The sequence below is a fragment of the Cherax quadricarinatus genome, chromosome 30, assembly GCF_038502225.1.
Source record: "Cherax quadricarinatus isolate ZL_2023a chromosome 30, ASM3850222v1, whole genome shotgun sequence".
Classification (NCBI taxonomy): domain Eukaryota; kingdom Metazoa; phylum Arthropoda; class Malacostraca; order Decapoda; family Parastacidae; genus Cherax; species Cherax quadricarinatus.
In genome coordinates, this window is record NC_091321.1 from 19,942,121 (window position 1) to 19,967,737 (window position 25,617).

At 44.6% G+C, this 25,617-nt stretch overlaps 1 protein-coding gene across 1 annotated transcript in view; it reads right to left on the reverse strand.

Moving 5' to 3' along the window:
• Sgf11 (SAGA associated factor 11kDa) overlaps window positions 1-25,617 on the reverse strand; it is a 128,471-nt gene that overhangs the window by 36,115 nt on the left and 66,739 nt on the right. The window contains exon 7 of the mRNA XM_070089982.1: window positions 22,413-22,573. Coding sequence (XP_069946083.1) covers window positions 22,413-22,573 — 161 coding nt within the window. The remainder of the gene's footprint in view (window positions 1-22,412; window positions 22,574-25,617) is intronic.

Consider the following 25,617-nt stretch of genomic DNA (forward strand, 5'->3'; position numbering starts at 1 on the left):
TCCTTCGATTTGTCTGAACTCCGCTCTCCTTTGACTATGCTTCCGGCTTCTCCCTCTACGGTACGGCAATTTTCGAATTGCCCGCCCATTTCACGCCGGACCAACTCCGGTCCTACTCCTAAACGCCAACGTCAATCTCCTGATGATGCTCCTTCGTTACCTTCCCATTCTACTCGGAAAAGACCGACACGTCATGCACTCCCTCTCCACGCTCAGTTTCGGACCACACAATAGACTAAATTCTTTACTTTAAGACCAACTTCTTCTTCTGCCTACCTTTCTGACCATAGTATTGGCAAAGCGCTCCTGCGTCATGTTGGTAGAGATATTTCAATTCATGCTCTCAAGAGCGGTACGCGCATCGTCACTGTCCAGAATGCTACCCAAGCTCATGATTTTTCTCTCCTTTCGCATATAGATGCTACTCCTATCACTATTGAAAAACATCTTTCTCTCAATTCTTGTAGTGGTACTGTCATTCTGCCCCATACCATAGTCCAACAGAATTTCCAGTCATGTGGCAATGACATTCCTGAACAGCTGGAACTCCAGGATCTCCCAATCCTCAAAGTAGACACTTATGTCCTTCCTGCCCGTGGGCGGAGACGTTACCCTTGCAATGTAGCTCGTTTAACTTTTGACAGCCGAGAACTCCCGTCCTCTGTATATGTCGTGGGACATCGGTTACAAGTTCGAAAGGTGATACCTACACCTCAAAAGTGTAGAAATTGCTGGCGTTTTGGTCACCCAGCGAAATATTGCAGATCTATGGCCGAATGCCCAGTCTGTGGTGCTGATGACCATTCTAATACATCTTGCAGTCAACCTCCATCTTGCCTTAATTGTAATGAAGCTCACCCTTCGTACTCCCGCCGTTGCCAGGTCTACTTAAATGAACGTGAAATCCGTTGCCTCAAAGAGGCAGAAGGTCTCCCTTATGCTATGGCAGTTACTCATCTCTGCCTCCAAGGGAGACTACCCAGTGTTTCTTATTCTCGTGTTTCAAAACATCCCCCCATTTCTGGGGTCCCATCTTCTGCAGCCTCCTCTGTTGTTACCCCTCCCATAGCCACTCCGGCACCTAATCCTTTTGCTGTCCTTGGCTCTGACGTCCCGACTACAACTCAGTCTGTTCTCACATCTTCGCGTCCTTCCTCACAAACACCAGTATTGACAAGACCTCGTACGACACCTAATACCAATCGCCCCTCTACTCAGAAGTCCAAAAAATCCACATTGCTCAAATCTTCTTTGCCCCTTCCTTCCCTTCTTCCACCTCCACACTTTACCTTTCCAGTCTCTGTACCTAGTTGTTCCCCTCTCTCTGGCTCTATTACAAGTGTGGAGATTCACCCTCCTCCTCGTACTATGCCTTCCACCCCCGTCCCCTCCCAAGTTTCTCCCTCTTCTGCCACCTCCCAGGTTTCTGCCTCTTCTGTCCCCCCCCCCCCCCACACTTCATCTCCAGTCCCTTACACTTTTCCCTCCCCCTCTACTTTGGTACAGTCCATTACTGTCCCAATCTTTACTTACCCTCCTCCTTCTATCTCCAATATGGTCTCCCATACATCTTCAAATTCAGAAACACTTGAAGCCATTTCAGAATATATTGCAGAGACTAAACCTTCAATGGACACTGATTCACTTCCTGTTCCTTCTCTTCCCTCTCCTCCATCTTCACAACCCCATTCTTCACAAAGCTCTGTTCCTTCGCTGCTTGAACGTCTTCCAATGCCACCACACGTTGACATTTCTAACCCCTCTAGTCCGTAGGTGCCTTTCCCTATGGATTCCTGGTATTTTCTTCATCGCCAATCATGGCCTATTTACAGTGGAATATCCGCGGCCTCAGGGGTAATCGGGGTGAGCTTCAGATGTTGCTTTCCAGGTTTTCCCCTGTTGGTGCTTGCTTACAAGAACCAAAATTACACTCGGCTGTTTTCCAACCTATCTCAGGCTATAATTTATTGTATTCTTCGGATCCTTTCTCAGATGGGACCTTTAATGAAAGTGCCCTTCTTCTACGCAATGATATTCCGTACTGTCAACTATTTGTCCATACCTCGCTGCATTACACTGCAGCCCGTATCCACTTGAATAAGTGATTTACAATATGTTCTTTATATCTCTCTCCTTCTCGAGCCTTTCTTGTTTCATCCTTACCACCACCACTTCTGTTACTTGGTGATTTTAATTCCCACCATTTCCTCTGGGGGGGTCTCATTGTGACTCACGTGGCATTCAGTTGGAGGCTTTTCTCGCCTCTCACCCCCTCCATGTTTTAAATACGGGTACTCCCACCCATTTTGATCCTCGTACTCATACTCTCTCTTGCATCGATCTATCAGTCTGCTCTTCCTCCGCTGCACTAGACTTCACCTGGTCTGTTCTACCAGACTTACATGACAGCGATCATTTTCCAATCATTCTTACTTCTCTTTCCTATTCACCACCTTTCTGTAGCCCTCGCTGGCAATTTGGGATCTTTACTCACACCTCACTGCTTTTAGTGAGGTTCCTTCTTCATCCTCCATTGATGAGCTCCTACATATCTTCTCGACGTCAGTTTATACCGCAGCTTCTCATTCTATACCCCAAACCTCAGGCAGGCATTCTCAGAAGTGCGTGCCTTGGTGGTCTCCTGCTTGTGCTCGTGCAGTACGTTTGAAACGTGCTGCATGGGGCAGGTACCGGTACAATAGAACCGCTGAGAGACTTCTTGATTTTAAGCAGAAGCGTGCGATCGCTCGCCGTGTCATCCGTGAAGCTAAACGCACTTGTTGACGAGACTGTTTCCACCATCACCTCTGCTTCTTCTATGAGTGCAGTCTGGAAAAAAGTGAGGAAATTGAGTGGTAAATACTCTCCTGACCCAGCTCCTGGTCTACGGGTCGCTGGTGTTGATGTAGCAAACCCTCTCGACGTTGCCATTGAACTTGGCACACATCTGGTCTGTATTTCCCGAGGGCTCCATCTATGCCCCTCGTTTCTTTCCTCAAAGTCTGCCAGAGAGTTAGTACCCTTGGACTTTTCTTCTCTCAGAGAAGAACAGTATAATGTGCCTTTTACACTTCAAGAACTGGAGGCAACGCTCTCAGCTTGCCGATCATCGGCAGCTGGGCCTGACGACATTCATATTCGTATGTTACAACATTTACATCGGTCAGCCCTTGTAGTCCTCTTACACCTCTTCAATCTTATTTGGGCACAAGGAGTTCTTCCCCAGCTGTGGAAATCTGCCATTGTTCTCCCTTTCCGCAAACCGGGTACTACAGGACATGATGCCTTCCACTATCGCCCCATCGCTCTTACTAGTGCAGTTTGCAAAGTGATGGAACGTCTCGTAAATCGACGTTTAATGTGGTATTTAGAGACACACAACAGTCTCTCCGCTAGTCAATATGGCTTTCGTAAGGGTCGCTCTACCATAGACCCCTTACTACGCTTGGATACGTATGTTCGTAATGCCTTTGCGAATAATCACTCAGTTATTGCCATATTTTTTTTACCTTGAGAAGGCATATGACACAACTTGGAGGTATAATATTTTGGCCCAGGCCCACTCCTTAGGCCTCCGAGGCAATCTACCATCCGCATTTTTACTGCTGAACTGTATGCCATTCTTGCAGCACTTATTCGTATCGCATCTATGCCTGTGTCATCATTTGTAGTAGTCTCAGACTCCCTTAGTGCTCTACAGGCTATACAAAAATTTGATACATCTCATCCCCTAGTTCTCCGTATCCAACTTTGGCTACGCCGTATCTCTACCAAACATAAAGATATTGTTTTTTGTTGGGTCCCTGGTCATGTCGACGTACAGGGCAATGAACAGGCAGACACTGCTGCGCGGTCAGCAGTACATGACCTACCAATTTCCTATCGAGGTGTTCCATTTCTGGACTATTTTGCTTCAATAGCTACCCACCTTCGCACCCGTTGGCAACAACGTTGGTCAACTCTGCTCGGTAACAAACTTCATTCTATTAAACCGAGCATAGGTTACTGGCCGTCTTCTTGTCATCAGTGCCGAGGTTGGGAGACCACTCTCTCCCGCCTTCGCATTGGTCACACTCGTCTTACTCATGGGTATCTCATGGAGAGGCACCCTGTTCCTCTCTGTGAGCAGTGTCAAGTTCCAGTATCGATTAGCCACATTCTGTTAGACTGCCCTCTCTGTCAACGAGCACGCAGAATTTACCTCCAACGTCGTCTTCGTTCTACTACTCTCTCTTTACCTTCCCTTCTTGCTGATGGACCCTCCTTTAATCCTGACTCTCTCATTGACTTCTTGACAACGACTGATTTACTCCACAAACTCTGATGATACTTTTCGCACTCCCCTCAGCCCTTTCTAGTTCAGTCTCTTGCTGCCCTTTACCCTTTCACCATCCACTGCCCCGCTGTTATCCGTAACCTATTACTCATCCATCTCCCTTTTGCCACCTGATGCCCTCGCTTCCTTCCTGCCCTGCAGCGCTGTATAGTCCTTGTGGCTTAGCGCTTCTTTTTGATTATAATAATAAATGCATGAGGATTTAATTAGAAAAATGCCTGCAACTAGTGGTGATGTGAGTGAATTTAAGGCCAGCAAAGGTTGGTTTGAGAGATTTAAGAATCATAGTAGCATACATAGTGTTATAAGGCATGGTGAGGCTGCCAGTTTGGACCAAAAAGCAGCTGAAAAATATGTGCAGGAATTCAAGGAGTACATAGACAGTGAAGAATTGAAACCTGAACAAGTGTTTAATTGTGACACTGACAATGTTGTGAAACACTTTAGGAATGTCATAAAGGAACGGGAGGTACAGGCCTCTATGGACAGATATGTTGTGCGACAGAGGTCCAGTGACTGAAGCTGGTCTTAGTGGCATTAAAAAAAGAAGGGAAGTAACCCCAGAAAAGGACTTGACACCTCAAGTCCTATTGGAAGGGGATTCCCCTTCTAAACACTAACACCATCCATTGTCTCCCCTCCTCCCATCACATCAATCATCACCAGATTTTCAATAAAGGTAAGTGTCATGTAATTGTACATGTCTTCTTCAGTTTGTGTGTATTAAAATTAATATTTCATGTGGTAAAAAAATTTTTTTTCAATACTTTTGGGTGTCTTGCACAGATTAATTTGATTTCCATTATTTCTTATGGGGAAAATTAACTCGACTAACGATAATTTCGATTAGCGATGAGCTCTCAGGAACGGATTAATATCGTTGGTCGAGGGTCCACTGTACACAGTTACTGGCAGTTGGGAAGTCTGTATAAAGCCTATACATATGTCATCATTTTTAAAGTGAATTCTGCATTAGGTACTTCCATATATGAATATTGTAAAAAGATTAGTTTTTCCAGAGTACAAAATGTAGATTCATGGTTCATTAAAAAGTATTTTGTCACGATATCAATTATATTTAGGAACTTTATTCCTATAAGACATAAAATACTGCTTTTAATTTCATAAAAAATTGTTGGAAGTTTATGCCTAATTTTTCAAGATTTTTTTTTCTCCAGATAACGTTACTGCCACATCAAATTAGTCGTGTGTGTGTGTGTGTGTGCGCGTGCTCACCTAATTGTGGTTGCAGGGGTCGAGACTCAGCTCCCGGCCCCGCCTCTTCACTGGTCGCTACTAGATCCTCTCCCTGCTCTATGAGCTTTATCACACCTCGTCTTAAAACTATGTATGGTTCCTGCCTCCACTACATCACTTCCTGACAACTCCACGACTGAAGAAATACTTCCTAACATCCATTTGACTTGTCTGAGTCTTCAACTTCCAATTGTGACCTCTTGTTTCTGTGTCCCATCCCTGGAACATCCTGTCTCTGTCCATCTTATCTATTCTTGCAGTATTTTGCATGTCGTTATCACGTCTCCCCTAACTCTCCTGTCCTCCAGTGTCGTCAAGCTGATTTCCCTTTACCTTTCTTTGTAGGACATTTCCCTTAGCTTTGGAACTAGCCTTGTTGCAAACCTTTGCACTTTCTCTAATATATTGATGTGTTTGGCCAGGTGTGGGTTCCAAACTGGTGCTGCATACCCCAATATGGGCCTGAAGTACACGGTTTACAGAGTCTCGAATGATTCCTTACTGAGGTATTGGAACGCTATTCTCAGGTTTGCCAGGCCCCATATGCTGCAGCAGTGTGCGTGTGTGTGTGTGTGCGTGTGCATGCGTGCATATATATACATACACACACACAAGAAAAACACATGCATGTATGCATACAGACATATGCATACATGTATGTGTGTTTCTTCAGCTGAACTACTGCAGCTGTATTCATGATTTTCACTTCAAGTGCATAACTTGAGCCTCTCACAAGCATTGTGTTTAAATACAGCAAAGTCTTATGTTTTAGGAGTCTGTATGGTTGAGAGATAAGATACATGTGTTAATTTTCCTTTAGTAGCACAAAGGGAGTTAACCATTATTATAAATTATAGTAATTCAGTGAAAGATATTCAAAATTAATGAGGTGTATTCATTATTTTGTAATTATTATTCGAAGATGCAAAGGCATACTACACCACAAGCTTTTATTGTACTATGTAGTATAATCCTTACAAGAAAGTACTGTGAAGTACAGTTAGTCTTATAATTTTTTTATTTTTTTTTTCTGGCCCTTGTGGTTTAGCACTTCTTTTTGATTATAATAATTGTCAATTTTCTCCTAACTTTTGTATGACCATGTCACAAAATTACATCACCAAAGGTGTGTGGGATTTTTGAGCTCTCCCTGCTTGCTTCCTTATCTTTACTACTACTACTTTACTCTTATTAACATTGCAACTTTGTATACTGTTTTAATTTGCTAATGATGTCATTGTATGCCTGTTATGTCTTCATATTTTGGGTGAATGAAAATAATGAATTGCATTGTGATGGTAAATGATTTTTAAAAATCTGTAATTTATAAAACTTGACTACAAGGTGAAATTCCTGCATTGTAATCAAATAATCAGTAATTTTTCAAGTTTTTTTTAGAGTTTCTCTCCAATTAAATATTTGTTACTGTAAAATGTGGATAGAATATTTTGTTAAGGAAACTTATAAGAATTTATTGAACTTCCATCTTTGCATATTTTTTATCATTGTAGTTTGTTTCTGCAGGCAAGTGTATTACTGTACATAAGTAACAAAATGTGATTTAATGTACTTACTACTGTAATCAGTTTTATGAAATAAATATTATAAAAACATACTTGAATAAATTAAGATTCCTTGAGGCTAAATGTATAAGCATGTATAAATGATTTCATATTTAATACTGGGGATTTATTATAATAATCAAAAAGAAGCGCTAAGCCACAAGGGCTATACAGCGCTGCAGGGCAGGAAGGAAGCGAGGGCATCAGGTGGCAAAAGGGAGGTGGATGAGTAATAGGTTACGGATAACAGTGGAGCAGTGGATGGTGAAAGGGTAGCAAGAGACTGAGCTAGAAAGGGCTGAGGGGAGTGCGTAAGGTATCATCATCAGAATTTGTGGAGTAAATCAGTCAAGAAGTCAATGAGAGAGGATTAAAGGAGGGTTCATCAGTAAGAAGGGAAGGTAAAGAGAGAGTAGTAGAACGAAGTCGGCGTTGGAGGTAAATTCTGCGTGCTCGTTGATAGAGAGGGCAGTCTAACAGAATGTGGCTAATCGATACAGGAACTTGACACTGCTCACAGAGAGGTACAGGGTGCCTCTCCATGAGATACCCGTTGGTAAGACGAGTGTCGCCAATGCGAAGACGGGAGAGAGTAGTCTCCCAACCACGGCACTGATGACAAGAAGACGGCCAGTAACCTATGCTCGGTTTAATAGAATGAAGTTTGTTACCAAGCAGAGTTGACCAACGTTGTTGCCAACGGGCGTGAAGGTGGGTAGCTATTGCAGCAAAATAGTCCAGAAATGGAACACCTCTATAGGAAATTGGTAGGTCATGTACTGCTGACCGCGCAGCAGTGTCTGCCTGTTCATTGCCCTGTACGTCGACATGACCAGGGACCCAACAAAAAATAATATCTATGCTTCGTAGAGATACGGCGTAGCCAAAGTTGGATACGGAGAACTAGGGGGTGAGATGTATCAAATTTTCGTATAGCCTGTAGAGCACTAAGGGAGTCTGAGACTACCACAAATGATGACACAGGCATAGATGCGATACGAATAAGTGCTGCAAGAATGGCATACAATTCAGCAGTAAAAATGCTAGCCGAAGATAGTAAATGCCCCCGCACGACGCTGTCCGGAAACACTGCTGCGAATCCGACGCCGTCTGAAGACTTAGAGCCATCTGTGTACACAGTGATGGCATGAGAATGGGAGTGGAAGTGATCAAGAAAAAGAGAGCGGGAAGCCACCGTAGGCAGTTGAGCTTTCGAGCACGGGAGTGAGAAAGAACAGACCCGAAGAGCTGGAACTTCCCAGGGGGGTAGGGAAAAGTGAGATGCTACATGAACATATAAAGGTGGTAACTGAAGGGAAGACAAAAGTGAATGAAGGCAAAGAGAAAAGGGACGGAGCAAACAGGGGCGGCGAACGAATAAAGAATGTCTACTAATATCGGTGACCATTCTATAAATGGAAGGATTGTGGAGATCGTGAGAGCGTACATAGTAGCGAAGGCAATGGGCATCACGGCGATCAGACAAGGATGGAACATTCGCTTCTGCATAGAGGCTCTCAACAAGGGAAGAGCGAAAAGCACCAAGGCACAAACGTAATCCTTGGTGATAGATAGGGTTAAGGCTAGAGTGAGTAGCAGGAGAGGCCGCTGAATAAATCTGGTCACCATAATTGAGTTTCGATAAAACGAGGGCTGAATGTAGGCGAAGCAAGAGTTCGACGATCAGCTCCCCAGGAAAGATGAGCAAGGGTTTTAAGAAGTAAACGTTTAGCTGGCTGTGACAAGTTGCCTTCAGAGAGGTAATGTGAGGTTTCCAGGATAACCTACGGTCAAAGAGAAGGCCTAGAAACCTGACTGTATCACGTTCGGGGATACGGGAGCCATAGAGATACAAAGGATGATCGGAGATGACAGAGCGTCTAGTGAAAGTAATTTGGTGAGTTTTGGTACTTGAAAATTTAAACCCATGCGTGGTGGCCCAAGTGGAAACACGGTCGACCGCATGCTGGAGAGAAACTGCAATGAGATGACAGTCAGCGCCTGCATAAGCAATAGCGAAGTCATCAACATGGAGTGATGACCAAATATTGGGTGGAAGAACAGAGGTCAAATCATTTATAGCAAGGAGAAAAAGTGTTGTGCTTATAACAGATCCCTGAGGGACACCTTCAGCTTGGACGAAGTCCGGGGAAGGAATATTATTGACTCAAACACAGAAATGTCTGTCAGATGGTAGATTGCCTCGGAGGCCTAAGGAGTGGGCCTGGGCCAAAATATTATACCTCCAAGTTGTGTCATATGCCTTCTCAGGGTCAAAAAATATGGCAATAACTGAGTGATTATTCGCAAAGGCATTACGAACATACGTATCCAAGCGTAGTAAGGGGTCTATGGTAGAACGGCCCTTGCAAAAGCCATATTGACTAGCGGAGAGACTGTTGTGTGTCTCTAAATACCACATTAAACGTCGATTTACGAGACATTCCATCACTTTGCAAACTGCACTAGTAAGAGCGATGGGACGACAGTGGGAGGCATCATGTCCTATAGTACCCGGTTTGCGGAAAGGGAGAACAATGGCAGATTTCCACAGCTGGGAAAGAACTCCTTGTGCCCAAATAAGATTGAAGAGGTGTAAGAGGACTACAAGGGCTTACCGATGTAAATGTTGTAACATACGAATATGAATGTCGTCAGGCCCAGCTGCCGATGATCGGCAAGCTGAGAGCATTGCCTCCAGTTCTTCAAGTGTAAATGGCACATTATACTGTTCTTCTCTGAGAGAAGAAAAGTCCAAGGGTACTAACTCTCTGGCAGACTTTGAGGAAAGAAACGAGGGGCATAGATGGAGCCCCCGGGAAATACGGACCAGATGTGTGCCAAGTTCAATGGCAACGTCGAGAGGGTTTGCTACATCAATACCAGCAACCCGTAGAACAGGAGCTGGGTCAGAAGAGTATTTACCACTCAATTTCCTCACTTTCCAGACTGCACTCATAGAAGAAGCAGAGGTGATGGTGGAAACATAGTTTCGCCAGCAAGTGCGTTTAGCTTCACGGATGACACGGCGAGCGATCGCACGCTTCTGCTTAAAATCAAGAAGTCTCTCAGCGGTTCTATTGTACCGGTACCTGCCCCATGCAGCGCGTTTCAAACGTACTACACGAGCACAAGCAGGAGACCACCAAGGCACGCACATCTGAGAATGCCTGCCTGAGGTTTGGGGTATAGAATGAGAAGCTGCGGTATAAAATGACGTCGAGATGTGTAGGAGCTCATCAATGGAGGATGAAGAAGGAACCTCACTAAGTTGCGAGTAAAGATCCCAATTTGCCCGATCAAATTGCCAGCGAGGGCTAGGGAAAGGTGGTGAATAGGAAGGAGAAGAAAGAATGATTGGAAAATGATCGCTGTCATGTAAGTCCGGTAGAACAGACCAGGTGAAGTCTAGTGCAGTGGAGGAAGAGCAGACTGATAGATCGATGCAAGAGAGAGTATGAGTACGAGGATCAAAATGGGTGGGAGTACCCGTATTTAAAACATGGAGGGGGTGAGAGGCGAGAAAAGCCTCCAACTGGATGCCACGTGAGTCACAATGAGACCCCCCCCCAGAGGAAATGGTGGGCGTTAAAATCACCAAGTAACAGAAGTGGTCGTGGAAAGGATGAAACAAGAAAGGTAAAGTCTGGGAAAGAAAATGCTCGAGAAGGAGAGAGATATAAAGAACATATTGTAAACCACTTATTCAAGTGGATACGGGCTGCAATGTAATGCAGCGTGGTATGGACAAATAGTTGACAGTACGGAATATCATTGCGTAGTAGAAGGGCACTTTCATTAAAGGTCCCATCTGAGAAAGGATCCGAAGAATACAATAAATTATAGCCTGAGATAGGTTGGAAAACAGCCGAGTGTAATTTTGGTTCTTGTAAGCAAGCACCAACAGGGAAAAACCTGGAAAGCAACATCTGAAGCTCACCCCGATTACCCCTGAGGCCGCGGATATTCCACTGTAAATAGGCCATGATTGGCGATGAAGAAAATACCAGGAATCCGTAGGGAAAGGCACCTACGGACTAGAGGGGTTAGAAAAGTCAACGTGTGGTGGCATTGGAAGACGTTCAAGCAGCGAAGGAACAGAGCTTTGTGAAGAATGGGGTTGTGAAGATGGAGGAGAGGGAAGAGAAGGAACAGGAAGTGAATCGGTGTCCATTGAAGGTTTAGTCTCTGCAATATATTCTGAAATGGCTTCAAGTGTTTCTGAATTCAAAGATGTATGGGAGACCATATTGGAGATAGAAGGGGGAGGGTGAGTAAAGATTGGGACAGTAATGGACTGTACCAAAGTAGAGGGGGAAGAAAGAGTGTAAGGGACTGGAGATGAAGTGTAGGGGGTCACAGAAGAGGCAGAAACCTGGGAGGTGGCAGAAGAGGGAGAAACTTGGGAGGGGATGGGGGTGGAAGGCATAGTACAAGGAGGAGGGTGAATCTCCACACTTGTAATAGAGCCAGAGAGAGGGGAAGAACTAGGCACAGAGACTGGAAAGGTAAAGTGTGGAGGTGGAAGAAGGGAAGGAAGGGGCAAAGAAGATTTGAGCAATGTGGATTTTTTGGACTTCTGAGAAGTAGAGGGGCGATTGGTATTAGGTGTCGTACGAGGTCTTGTCAATACTGGTGTTTGTGAGGAAGGACGCGAAGATGTGAGAACAGACTGAGTTGTAGTCGGGACGTCAGAGCCAAGGACAGCAAAAGGATTAGGTGCCGGAGTGGCTATGGGAGGGGTAACAACAGAGGAGGCTGCAGAAGATGGGACCCCAGAAATGGGGGGATGTTTTGAAACACGAGAATAAGAAACACTGGGTAGTCTCCCTTGGAGGCAGAGATGAGTAACTGCCATAGCATAAGGGAGACCTTCTGCCTCTTTGAGGCAACGGATTTCACGTTCATTTAAGTAGACCTGGCAACGGCGGGAGTACGAAGGGTGAGCTTCATTACAATTAAGGCAAGATGGAGGTTGACTGCAAGATGTATTAGAATGGTCATCAGCACCACAGACTGGGCATTCGGCCATAGATCTGCAATATTTCGCTGGGTGACCAAAACGCCAGCAATTTCTACACTTTTGAGGTGTAGGTATCACCTTTCGAACTTGTAACCGATGTCCCACGACATATACAGAGGACGGGAGTTCTCGGCTGTCAAAAGTTAAACGAGCTACATTGCAAGGGTAACGTCTCCGCCCACGGGCAGGAAGGACATAAGTGTCTACTTTGAGGATTGGGAGATCCTGGAGTTCCAGCTGTTCAGGAATGTCATTGCCACATGACTGGAAATTCTGTTGGACTATGGTATGGGGCAGAATGACAGTACCACTACAAGAATTGAGAGAAAGATGTTTTTCAATAGTGATAGGAGTAGCATCTATATGCGAAAGGAGAGAAAAATCATGAGCTTGGGTAGCATTCTGGACAGTGACGATGCGCGTACCGCTCTTGAGAGCATGAATTGAAATATCTCTACCAACATGACGCAGGAGCGCTTTGCCAATACTATGGTCAGAAAGGTAGGCAGAAGAAGAAGTTGGTCTTAAAGTAAAGAATTTAGTCTATTGTGTGGTCCGAAACTGAGCGTGGAGAGGGAGTGCATGACGTGTCGGTCTTTTCCGAGTAGAATGGGAAGGTAACGAAGGAGCATCATCAGGAGATTGACGTTGGCGTTTAGGAGTAGGACCGGAGTTGGTCCGGCGTGAAATGAGCGGGCGATTCGAAAATTGCCGTACCCTAGAGGGAGAAGCCGGAAGCATAGTCAAAGGAGAGCGGAGTTCAGACATATCGAAGGAGTCAGTCGAAGCCCCGGTACCTGAAGCGGGTGAGGAAACAGCACCAGTAAGAGGTACAGGGGCATCAGGAGTGTCCGAAGAGTGGTCTAAAAACAAGGTAGGGTCAGAATGGGGTGCGGTATCAAGAAGGGGCCCGGGGGTAGTGGGTTCATGGATTGGGTTCTCCATGGTTAGGTTACTCCTTTGCTTTTTGTTTTTAAGAAAAAAAAAAGAAAGAAGAAAAGAAAAGAAAAATAAAAAAAAAAAGAATAAAAAAAGGGGGGAGCGGAGAGGAATAGTTCCCAGGAGGAATGAAAGCGCTGGAAATCTCCCTCCGCGCCCAAGAGGACCTCAGCACTGTTAGTAGCGCAGATGCAGCATGGAACCCGTGCCATACCCTACCCTTCATGCCAGTAAACCAGCAATCCGGGATAGCAACCTCACATCTGCTGAGCTACCTCGGTGGACAAAAGAGAGGGCGGCCGGATATCCGCCACAAAGCATACCTCCTTCGGCCACCACCCCCGGAATCCGAAAGGTGGCTTCCAGAGATACACCCGTCGCCCGAAAGACACCCAAAGCTACTCCGGGATACCGGAGAGGGATCGGGACATCCCCAGGCGATCCAGATTCCACGGCAAACTACGCCACCGCCAAGAACCTCAACGGAATGGGATGGACCCCGGTATCCTTTCCCCTACCTAGGAACTAGCGCGCCTGTGGGAGAAATCCCAAAGGCCAAAAAGAGGAAGGGCAAAAGGGAGGGGTGGGGAGGAGGAGGAGGAGGAAAGGAAAAAGGGGAGGATGGGAGATTGGGGGGTAATTAGGTTCGGTCTGAGGAAGAAGACCGACAGGTCTAATTCCTCAGACCAAGAGCCTCTTCACCACGCCAAGGAGCCCCCCTTGAAGAGGTTAATACTGGGGAGATACTGTTGATACAAGGAACTGGATTTGCCCTCCCTTGGATTACCCTAAATGACCCCTGATTAAAATAAACTACATAAGGTGGGAGATACTTTTGTATTTGTAAATGTTGGGATGCAGTGAATGGGCTTTTCCCTAAAGTGGTTGTATTCTGTAGTCTAGTAAATACCACCTGATATGTTTCCTGTGCATAGTTCCTTGATACTGGTGAGGGACCCTTGATCTAGGGAATTGGATCTGTGCTCCAATTTCCTGGATTTAACCTAATATTTATTATTATAATAAAAAAGAAGCACTAAGCCACAAGGGCTATACAATGCTGCAGGGCAGGGAAGGAAGCGAGGGTATTGGGCGGCAGAAGGGGGGAGGGATGATCAGTAGGTTACAGAAAATAGCGGAGCAGGGGATAGTGCGGGGGTAGAGGGTAGCAAGAGATTGAAGTAGAAAGGGCTGAAGGTATCAGAATTTGTGAAGTAAGTCAGTTGTTGTCAAAAAGTCAATGAGAGAGTCCAGATGAAAGGTGGGTCCATCAGCGAGAAGGGAAGGTAAAGAGAGAGCAGCGGAGCGACGACGACGAAGGAAGTAAATTCTGCGTGCTCGTTGATAAAGTGGGCAGTCTAACAGAATGTGGCTGACTGATAATGGAACCTGACAATTCTCACAGAGAGGAGCAGGGCGCCTCTCCACGAGATATCCATGAGTAAGACGAGTATGGCCAATGCGAAGACGGGAGAGAGTAGTCTCCCAACCTCAACACTGGCGACAAGAAGACGGCCAGTAACCTATACTCGGTTTAATAGATTGAAGTTTGTTACCGAGCATAGTAGACCAACGTTGTTGCCAACGGGTGTGAAGGTGGGTAGCTATTGCAGCAAAATAGTCTGTAAATGGAATACCTCTATATGAAACTGGTAGGTCATGTACTGCTGACTGCGCAGCAGTGTCTGCCTGTTCATTGCCCTGTACGTCAACATGATCAGGGACCCAACAAAAACAATATCTTTATGCTTGGTAAAGATGCGGCGTAGCCAAAGTTGGATACGGAGGACTAAGGGGTGAGGTGTATCAAATTTCTGTATAGCCTGTAAAGCACTAAGGGAGTCTGAGACAACCACAAATGATGACACAGGCATAGATGCAATACGGATAAGTGCTGAAAGAATGGCATACAATTCAGCAGTAAAAATACTAGCCGAAGATAGTAAATGCCCTCGTACGACGCTGTCCGGAAACATTGCTGCGAATCCTATGCCATCAGAAGACTTAGAGCCATCTGTGTACACTGCAATGGCATGAGAATGAGAGTGGAAGTGGTCAAGAAAAAGAGAGCGGGAAGCGACTGTAGACAGTTGGGCTTTCGAGCAAGGGAGAGAGAAAGAACAGACTCGAATAGCTCGAGCTTCCCAGGGGGGTAGGGAAAAGTGAGATGCTACATGAACATAGAAAGGTGGTAACTGAAGAGAAGACGAGTGAATGTAGGCGAAGGGATGGAGCAAACGGGTGGCGAACAAATAAAGAATGTCTACTAATATCGGTGACCATTCTGTAAATGAAAGGATTGCGAAGATCATGACAGCGTACATAGTAGCGAAGGCAATGGGCATCACGGCGATCGGATAAGGATGGAACGTTCGCTTCTGCATAGAGGCTCTCAACAGGGGAAGAGCGAAAAGCACCAAGGCATAAACGTAATCCTTGGTGATGAATGGGGTTAAGGCTAGAGAGAGTAGCAGGAGAGGCCGCTGAATAGATCTGGTCACCATAATCAAGTTTCGATAAAATGAGGGCGGAATGTAGGCGAAGGAGAGTTCGATGATCAGCTCCCCATGAAAGATGAGAAAGGGTTTTAAGAAGGTTCAGCCAGCTGTGACAAGTTGCCTTCAGAGAGGTAATGTGAGGTTTCCAGGATAACTTACTGTCAAAGAGTTGGCCTAGAAACCTGACTGTATCACGTTCAGGGATAAGGGAGCCATAGAGGTACAAAGGATGATCGGAGATGACAGAGCGTCTAGTGAAAGTAATTTGGTGAGTTTTGGTACCAGAAAATTTAAACCCATGTGTGGTGGCCCAATTGGAAACACGGTCGACTGCATGCTGGAGAGAAACTGTAATGAGGTGACAGTCAGCGCCTGCACATGCAATAGCAAAGTCATCAACATAGAGTGATGACCAAATATTTGATGGAAGACTAGAGGCCAAATCATTTATAGCAAGGAGAAAAAGTGTTGTGCTCAGAACACATCCCTGGGGGACACCTTCAGCTTGGATAAAATCCGAGGAGAGCACATTGTTAACCCGAACACGGAAATGTCTGTCAGTTAAAAAGTTCTTAAGAAAGGATGGTAGATTGCCTCGAAGGCCTAAGGAGTGGGCCTGGGCCAAAATATTATACCTGCAAGTTGTGTCATATGCCTTCTCAAGGTCAAAAAATATGGCAATAACCGAGTGGTTATTCGCAAAGGCATTACGAACATATGTATCCAAGCGTAGTAAGGGGCCTATGGTAGAACGGCCTTTACGAAAGCCATATTGACGAGTGGAAAGACTGTTGTGTGTCTCTAAATACCACACTAAACGTCTATTTACCAGGCGTTCCATCACTTTGCAAACTGCACTGGTAAGAGCAATGGGACGATAGTGGGAGGCTTCATGTCCCATAGTACCTGGTTTGCGGAAAGAGAGAACAATGGCAGATTTCCACAGCTTTGGAAGAACTCCCTGTGACCAAATAAGATTAAAAAGGCATAATAGGACTGCAAGGGCTGACTGATGTAAATGTTGTCGGGCCCAGCTGCCAATAATTGGCAAGCTGAGAGTGTTGCCTCCAGTTCCTGAAGTGTAAAAGGCACATTATACTGTTCTTCTCTGAGAGAAGAAAAGTCCAAGGGTGCTAACTCTCTGGCAGACTTTGAGGAAAGAAACGAGGGGCATAGATGGAGCCCCTGAGAAATACATACCAGATGATTGCTAATTTCATTGGCAATATCTAGTGGGTTTGCTATATCAACACAGGCAACCCGCAGAACAGGAGCCGGGTCAGGAGAATATTTACCACACAGTTTTCGTACTTTTTTCCAGACTGCACTCATAGAGGAAGCAGAGGTGATGGTGGAGACATAATCTCGCCAGCAAGTGTGTTTAGCGTCACGGATGACAAGGCGAGCGATAGCATGCTTCTGCTTAAAATCAAGAAGTCTCTCCGTGGTTCTACTGTACCGGTACCTGCCCCACGCAGCGCGTTTCAAACGTACTGCACGAGCACAAGCAGGAGACCACCAAGGCATGCATTTCTGAGAATGCCTGCCCGAAGTTTGGGGTATAGAATGAGAAGCTGCGGTTAAAACGGAGGACGAGAAGAGGTGTAAAAGCTCATCAATGGAGGACGAAGAAGGAACCTCACTAAAAACAGTTAGTTGTGAGTAAAGGTTCCAATTTGCCTGATTAAATTGCCAGCGTGGGTTACGAAGAGGTGGTGAATATGAAGGGGAAGTAAGAATGATTGGGAAATGATCGCTGTCATGTAAATCCTGGAGAACAGACCAGGTGAAGTCTAATGTGGCGGAGGAAGAGCAGACTGAGAGATCGATGCAAGAGAGAGTATGAGTCCGAGGATCAAAATGGGTGTGAGTACCTGTATTTAAAACATGGAGGGGGTGGGTAGCAAGAAAAGCCTCTAACTGAATGCCACAGGAATCACAGTGAGACCCCCCCAGAGGAAATGATGGGCATTAAAATCGCCAAGTAACAGAAGTGGTGGCGGTAATGACGAAACAAGAAAGGCAATATCTGGGATAGATAATGCCCGAGAAGGAGAGAGATACAAAGAACAGAGTGTATACCACCTATGCAAGTGGATACGGGCTGCTGTGTAATGCAGCGAAGTACGAACAAATAGCTGATGGTATGGAATATCAGTGCGTAGAAGAAGGGCACTTTCATTAAAGGTCCCATCAGGAAAAGGATCTGAAGAATACAATAAATTATAGCCTGAGATAGGATAGATAATGGCAGAGTGTAATTTTAGTTCCTGTAAGCCAACACCAACAGGGGAAAACTGGGAGAGCAACATCTGAAGCTCACCCCGATTACCCCTGAGGCCATGAATATTCCACTGTAAATAGGCCATGATTGGCAACGATAAAGATACCTGAAATCCGCAGGTAAGGGTACCTACGAACTAGAGGGGTTAGAAAAGTCAACATGCAGTGGCAAAGGAAAACGTTCAAGTAGCGAAGGAATGGTGCGTTGTGAAGAAAGGAGTTGCGCAGATGGAGAAGAGGAAAGAGAAGGAACAGAGGGTGGATCGGTGTCCATTGATGGTTTGGTCTCTGCAATATATTCAGAGATTGCTTCAAGTGTTTCGGAGTTCAGAGACGTCGTATGGGAGACAATATTGGAGATGGAAGGAGGAGGAGTTTGAGTAAAGATCGGAGCTGTAATGGACTGTACCAAGGCGGGGGGGGGGGGCGAAAGGGTGGAGGGAACTGGAGAAGTGTGGGAGGGTACAGAAGAGGCAGAAACCTGGGAGGTGGCAGAAGAGGAAGAAACGTGGGAGGGGACAGAGGAGGAAGGCACAGTACGAGGAGAGGATGAACCTCCACACTTGTAACAGAGCCAGTGAAAGGGGAAGACTCAGGTACAGAGACGGGGAAGGTAAAATGTGGAGGTGGATGAAGAGAAGGAGGGGTTAAAGGAGATTTTTTTGGCCTCTGAGAAGTAGAGGGACGATTGGGAGGAGGTGTAGTACGAGGTCTTGTCGATACCGGGGTTTGTGAGTGAGGACAGACTGAGGAGTTGAAGTAGGGACGTCTGAGCCCAGGACAGCAAAAGAATTAGATACAGGAGTGACTATGGGACTGGCAGCCGCAGAGGAGGCTGCAGAAGATGTGACCCCAGAAGTGGGGGGACGCTTTGAAACACGAGAATAAGAAACACGGGGCAGTCTCCCCTGGAGGCGGAGATGAGAAACCGCCATAGCATAAGGGAGACCTGCCTCTTTGAGGCAACGAATTTCTCGCTCATTTAAGTAGACTTGGCAACGGCGAGAGTATGAAGGGTGAGCCTCATGACAATTGAGGCAAGAGGGAGTTCGACTGCAAGACTTATTAGAATGGTCATCGGCACCACAGACTGGGCATTCGGCTATAGATCTGCAATATTTTGCTGGGTGGCCAAATCGCCAGCAATTCCTACACTGTTGCGGTGTAGGGATCACCTTCCGAACTTGTAACCGATGTCCTGCTACATAAACAGACGATGGGAGTTCACAGCTGTCAAAAGTTAAACGAGCCACATTGCAAGGGTATCGTCTTCACCCGTGGGCAGGAAGAACATAAGTGTCTACCTTGAGAATTGGGAGATCTTGGAGTTCCAGCTGTTCGAGAATGTCAGTGCCACATGTCTGGAAATTCTGTTGGACTATGGTATGGAGCAGAGTAACAGTACCACCACAAGAATTGAAGGAATGATGTTTTTCGATAGTGATAGGAATAGGAATAGTATCGATATGTGAAAGAAGAGAAAAATCATGAGCTTGAGTAGAATTCTGGACTGTGATGATGCGTGTACCACTCTTAAGAGCATGAAAAGAAATATCTCTATCAACATGGCATAGGAGCGCTTTGCCAACACGTACTATGGTCGGAAAGATAGGCAGTAGAAGAAGTCGGTCTTAATGTAAAGAATTTAGTCCATTGTGTGGTCTGAAACCGAGTGTGGAGAGGGAGTGCATGACGTGTCGGTCTTTTCCGAGTAGAAAGGGAAGGTAATGAAGTGACTTCATTAGGAGATTGTTGTTGACATTTAGAAGTGGGACCAGAGTCGGTCCGACGTGAGACAGGCTGGCGATTCAAAAACCGCCGCACCGTAGATGGAGAAGCCGGAAGCATAGTCAAAGGAGAGCGGAGGTCAGACAAATCGAAGGAGTCAGTGGAAGCCCCGGTACCTGAAGCAGGTGAGGAAACAGCACCAGCAAGAGGTACAGGGGCCTTAGGAATGTCCAAAGAGTGGTCAAAAGACGAGGCGAGGTCAGAACGGGGTGTGGTAACAATAAGGGGCCCGGGGATAGCGGGGTCATGGATCAGGTACTCCATGGTAAGGTTACTTCTTTCTTTTTGTTTTTAAGAAAAAAAAAAGAAGGAAGAAAAGAAAATAAAAATAAAAAAAGGGGGGACCGGGGAGGGATAGTTCCTAGGAGGAATGAAAGGGCCAGAAATCTCCCTCCGCGCTCAAGAGGACCTCGGCATCGCAAGTAGCGCAGATGCAGCATGGAACCTGTGCCATACCCTACCCATCATGCCAGTAAACCAACAATCCGGGATAGCACCCTCACATCTGCCGAGCTACCTCGGTGGACAAAAGAGAGGGCAGCCGAATATCCGCCACAAAGCATACCTCCTTCGGCCAGCACCCATGGAATCCGAAAGGTGGCTTCCAGAGATACACCCGTCGCCCAAAAGACACCCAAAGCCACCCTCCGGGATACTGGAGAGTAATCGGGACATCCCCAGGCGATCCAGATTCCACGGCAAACTATGCCACCGCCAAGAACCTCAACAGAATGGGATGGACCCTGGTACCCTTTCCCCTACCTAGGAACTAGCACGCCTGTGGGAAAAATCCCAAAGGCCAAAAAAGGAAGGGCAAAAGGGAGAGGTGGGGAGGAGGAGGAGGAAAGGAAAAAGGGGAGGATGGGATAGGGAAGGGGGGATTGGGGGGTTAATTAGGTTCGGTCTGAGGAAGGAGACCGACAGGTCTAATTCCTCAGACCAAGAGCCTCTTCACCACGCCAAGGAGCCCCCCTTGAAGAGGTGGCTCCTTCAAGATAACAGTGCCATAGTGAAGTCTCTTATCCATTTCCTCAGATCAAATCTTGGCCCTTGTGGTTTAGCACTTCTTTTTTTATTATAATAATAATCAGATCAAATCAAATACTCTCAAACCTCCATAATTTGCCCTCATTAGGGGGATGATTTATTTATTTATTTTTTAAATGCAGCTCCTTGACAGAAAAGAAACACTATCAGTCCTGATCTAACATAACTTCCATCATGTTACTGATAAGTTAATACATATATATTCATTCCTTCCATTCGTAGTGCTGATGTTGCTCTATTCAATGGAAATTCATTATATTAAGGCATGTCAGATAACTCCAGTTAGGCACTGGAAGGCCTTCAATGGTAATAAACATCCCCCAATCAGTATTCTTAGCAGGTCAACACTTGCCTTCAAGGGAGCTCAAACCAATACCAAAATAATGCCACAAATATCTGCACTACAGCCACCAAACAAAACATTGTAAGTCACTGGAAAAATGTCCAGTCTGTGGAGAAAATTATAAGGTAACCCATATTGTGATAAGACTTCCTTTCTGTGAGCACTTGTGCACAACTTTCCCAAACTTCCATTGATACTTCACCATACTGCAGCCACTGTCCATTACAATATATGGTATACACCCAACCATTATTTCTCTTCACATACCTTGTCTTAACTAATATGTAAGCTTTCATTTCATCCTTACCTACACTATTCCTTTTATTAGGTAATTTTAAATCTCATTTTTTGTTCTCGGAAGAGTCACTTTGTGACTAGCAAAAACTATCTGTGCTGACCTATGGCAGCAGGGCCTGACAATATACGAGTTCACATGCTACAACTTATATCCCAAAGCACTTTTCTTCCTTTTATGCCTTTTCAAATTAGTTATGGTCCAGGGTGTTTGTTTTCCCCTGCAGTGGAAAAATCCAGTACTCTTACATTTCCATATTCATGTACCAGGTATCACAGGGTACAAGCCATCTCACTATAGACAGCTCTTATCAGTGATATTTGTAGTGTTAGAATGCTTAATTATAACTGCCTCGTCTGGTGCTTAAAGACCCGAAACCTTCACACTCATCAATCCCTTATTCTGACCCTATACATACATTTGAAGTAACTTGACTGACAAGCAGTTACTGTTGTTTTTTCTGATGTAGAGAAAGTTCACAATACTACCTGAAATTTCAACATTTTATCCCTAGCCCATACCTTAGATCTCCAAAGACAAACTGTTTTTCATCAAAATATCCTATCAGAGTTAGTGTTCGAGTGAATAATAATCTTTTTCCCTGATTCTGTCCCAGTCAAATGTACCACAAGACTGTGTCCTTAGTGCTACCTTATTCCAGATAGCTACTAATAAACCTACCTTGGTTCTTCCAATAAGTATCTGGCCACCCTATATGTACAGTAGACTCATTTTGCATGGGTTACATTCCTAAAAACAGGCAGTACATGTATATGCAAAACTGCAATATGCTGACCGAAGAACATGAGAAAAATGTTGCTACATTCTTGACACCTCCAAAACAAGTCAAACAACTTTTCTTCTTAAATTTTCAAGTTTTTTATACATACCTTACATTGTAGCTGTCATTGCTTGGAGATCTATAATACAGTATATGGAGAGGGTTGATGCAACCCTATTAAACCAGTTGGATGAAGTGAGGATTACACAGTAAAAAAAAATACAGTACATGTAGCTAAAAAAGTTACATAAAAAACATACCTTAAATTCTGTTTGCTGGTGTATGTTGATCCTGAGACGTGGAGAGTTGCTGTGGCCATGCTGGGCAGAGGTGGATGACCGAGATGCTTTTGTTGATGCACATGGCAGAGGTAATATAGAGCTGTTAGTAGATGATGGTTGCACTGGAGTAGCTGGGTATTCTGTAATGCACATCTGATCTATTTTATCATTTGCCATCTCCAGTGAAGGCCTGAACTGTTGACTTGGAGCAACCATCCTACAGCATGATAAATTTATAGGCCTTTTCTCCGAGTGTCGAATATTATCATAGCCTCACATCATCTCCCTAAAAGCCACTAGTCTTACTAAGTTGAACCTACAGTACTTGAAACTTTAGCTTATTGTACTTGGGGACCTGATATTATTGCATTCAAAATCCACAGGTGTTATTCAACATCTGGGAAGTGGGAATGCCATCAGGTTCAGTCTGAGGAAAGGGAGGACAGTTCCAATTCCTTGTATCAAGAGACCCCTCACTGGCAACAAGGAACCTCCCTAGAAGGGTGGAGAGCTGATAGGTAAATCCTTCTCAGACTTCACACAGCAATAATTCTGCTCGTTACACTAATATTAATATATTCATGGAGAAGCACTAAACTTGTATGGGTTATACAACATCTGGGGAATTAGAGGTAATTGTGTTTGCTCTAAGGAAGGGAACGGTAGATACAATTATTTGAATCAAGAGCCCTTTACCAACATCAAGCCAGTCCTCACTGTTGATGGGTCAATGGGCCAAAGGCATCCTTACCTGATGCCATCCACAAAGCAGACCATGAACTGGGTGTTTAGAAAGCATATACATGAGCAGATCAGCACACAATGAGTCTGCAAAGGGGTCATGCTTGGCCAGAGGATTGATTCAAGCAGAACCAACACCAAACTTCATGTTTTTGCCTTTATCCACCCCCCAAATTAGTGTGCAATTCACTGAAAGGCCTCAACTTCAGGTATAGGAGGGCCCTTCTTAAACAGCAGGTTAGGTTCCAGGCTACCACAGTAAAGATAATCACATTTTTTCGCTTTTAAATGCATATAAATAAATACCCGATATGTTTACACTACCATATTCAAATTCTAATTTTTATTTCTTTGTGTCGGATGCCCTCATCCTTCATACATCCATCTGCTGACAAGTCAACTCCCAAATACCTGAAAACATTCACTTCTTCCATACTCCTCTCCAACTTGATATCTAATTTTTCATTATCTAAATCATTTGATAGCCTCATCACCTTATTATTTTCTATGTTCACTTTCAACTTGCTACCATTACACACACTACACAATGACGAGCTGTTGGAATGTGAGCATGGTAATATTTTGTGAAGGGAATCAGAGAAATCAGTTAGCTGAACCTTAGTCCTGGAGAGGGGAAGTACAATGCCTGCAATTTAAAGGAGGGGCTTGGGATATTGGCTGTTTGGAGTGACATCTAAATCTGTCATAACTGAGTGCCTCTGCAAAGACAGTGTTTGCAAAAGTGTTGAATAATGATGAAAGTTTTTTTCTTTCTTTTTGAGTCACCCTGCCTTGGTAGGAAACGACCGACGTGTTAAAAAACAAGTTACACTTATCAAAGTTACAATTATCAGGGTATACACAAAATACACTATAAATTTAAAACGCTTGAAATTTCATAAAGTTTGCAGACATAATTGAGAGGTATGGAGCTCACAGACAATGTAAACAAACAGAGCAGTGTGTGGATGCTGTAACAATGAATCAGGGAGCCGTATAAACAAATTTTTGGTCATAATTTGAAAGTCCGTATTAGCGAATCGCCATAAAGCGGGACCCTCCTGTGCTCAGAAATGAAGAGCATGGAGGTCTGCATGCATGGCACTGCTTAATCTTCACAGGCCCTGGCCAGCCTGAAAAGTAGTCCCAGCCAGTACAGCCTAAGGTACTGACAAAGACTGTAATCCTCCTACCACATAAAAGAGTCTGCCCTTGGAAAGTCGCACAGCCCAAGGCATCAAGGAAAACTTTACAGCCCTTCTCACAAATAGGAAACATTAGTACAGTGGTACCTCGGGATATGAACAGCTTAAAACGTGAACAATTATGTAAGTGTATTTTTGGGGGTCTGAAACGAATTAATCTAATTTACATTATTCCTTATGGGGACAAATTCGTTCGGCATCAGCACTCGAACAGCGTTCTGGAACAAAATAAGTTCGTATCCCGAGGTACCACTGTATTTGGATTTGTCAATTCAGTAAATTATGACCTTTATATGTTTTTTAACAGTCTACATTGTATTTACTACAGAAAAATTTCAGTTTAATGGACCAATAAAGGATAGATGGCATCTGATAATGCTGACAATTTAATGGACCAATAAAGGAAAGATGGCATCTGATAATGCTGATTGTCCAATTATTCCAGTGTTTAAAAAATAGTAAAATAAAGAACTACTCTATACTTATTAATTTTAAAAAAATTGAAAATAGAGTTAAAAGTACAGTAGAGAAATTTTTTCTTACTTTTTGTGGTGGACAGATGAGAATATTTTGTTGTAATCATACAGTGGTGAGTCAGAATAACCTTAATGATGAGTCAGAGAAGCAGTGAAACTTACATGCCAGACTACAACTTCATCAGTTTCAAGTTTCTTACCAAAAATCAGAATCCCAAACTTCCTTTTACCACCAACACTTGTTGGTGGGAGATTCTGAAGAGAAGTTGCAGAGATTGGTGGATGAATTTGATAGGGTGTGCAAAAGAAGAAAATTAAAAGTGAATACAGGAAAGAGTAAGGTTATGAGGATAACAAAAAGATTAGGTGATGAAAGATTGGATATCAGATTGGAGGGAGAGAGTATGGAGGAGGTGAATGTATTCAGATATTTGGGAGTGGATGTGTCAGCAGATGGGTCTATGAAAGATGAGGTGAATCATAGAATTGATGAGGGGAAAAGGGTGCATGGTGCACTTAGGAGTCTGTGGAGACAAAGAACTTTGTCCTTGGAGGCAAAGAGGGGAATGTATGAGAGTATAGTTTTACCAACGCTCTTATATGGGTGTGAAGAATGGGTGATGAATGTTGCAGCGAGGAGAAGGCTGGAGGCAGTGGAGATGTCATGTCTGAGAGCAATGTGTGGTGTGAATATAATGCAGAGAATTCGTAGTTTGGAAGTTAGGAGGAGGTGTGGGATTACCAAAACTGTTGTCCAGAGGG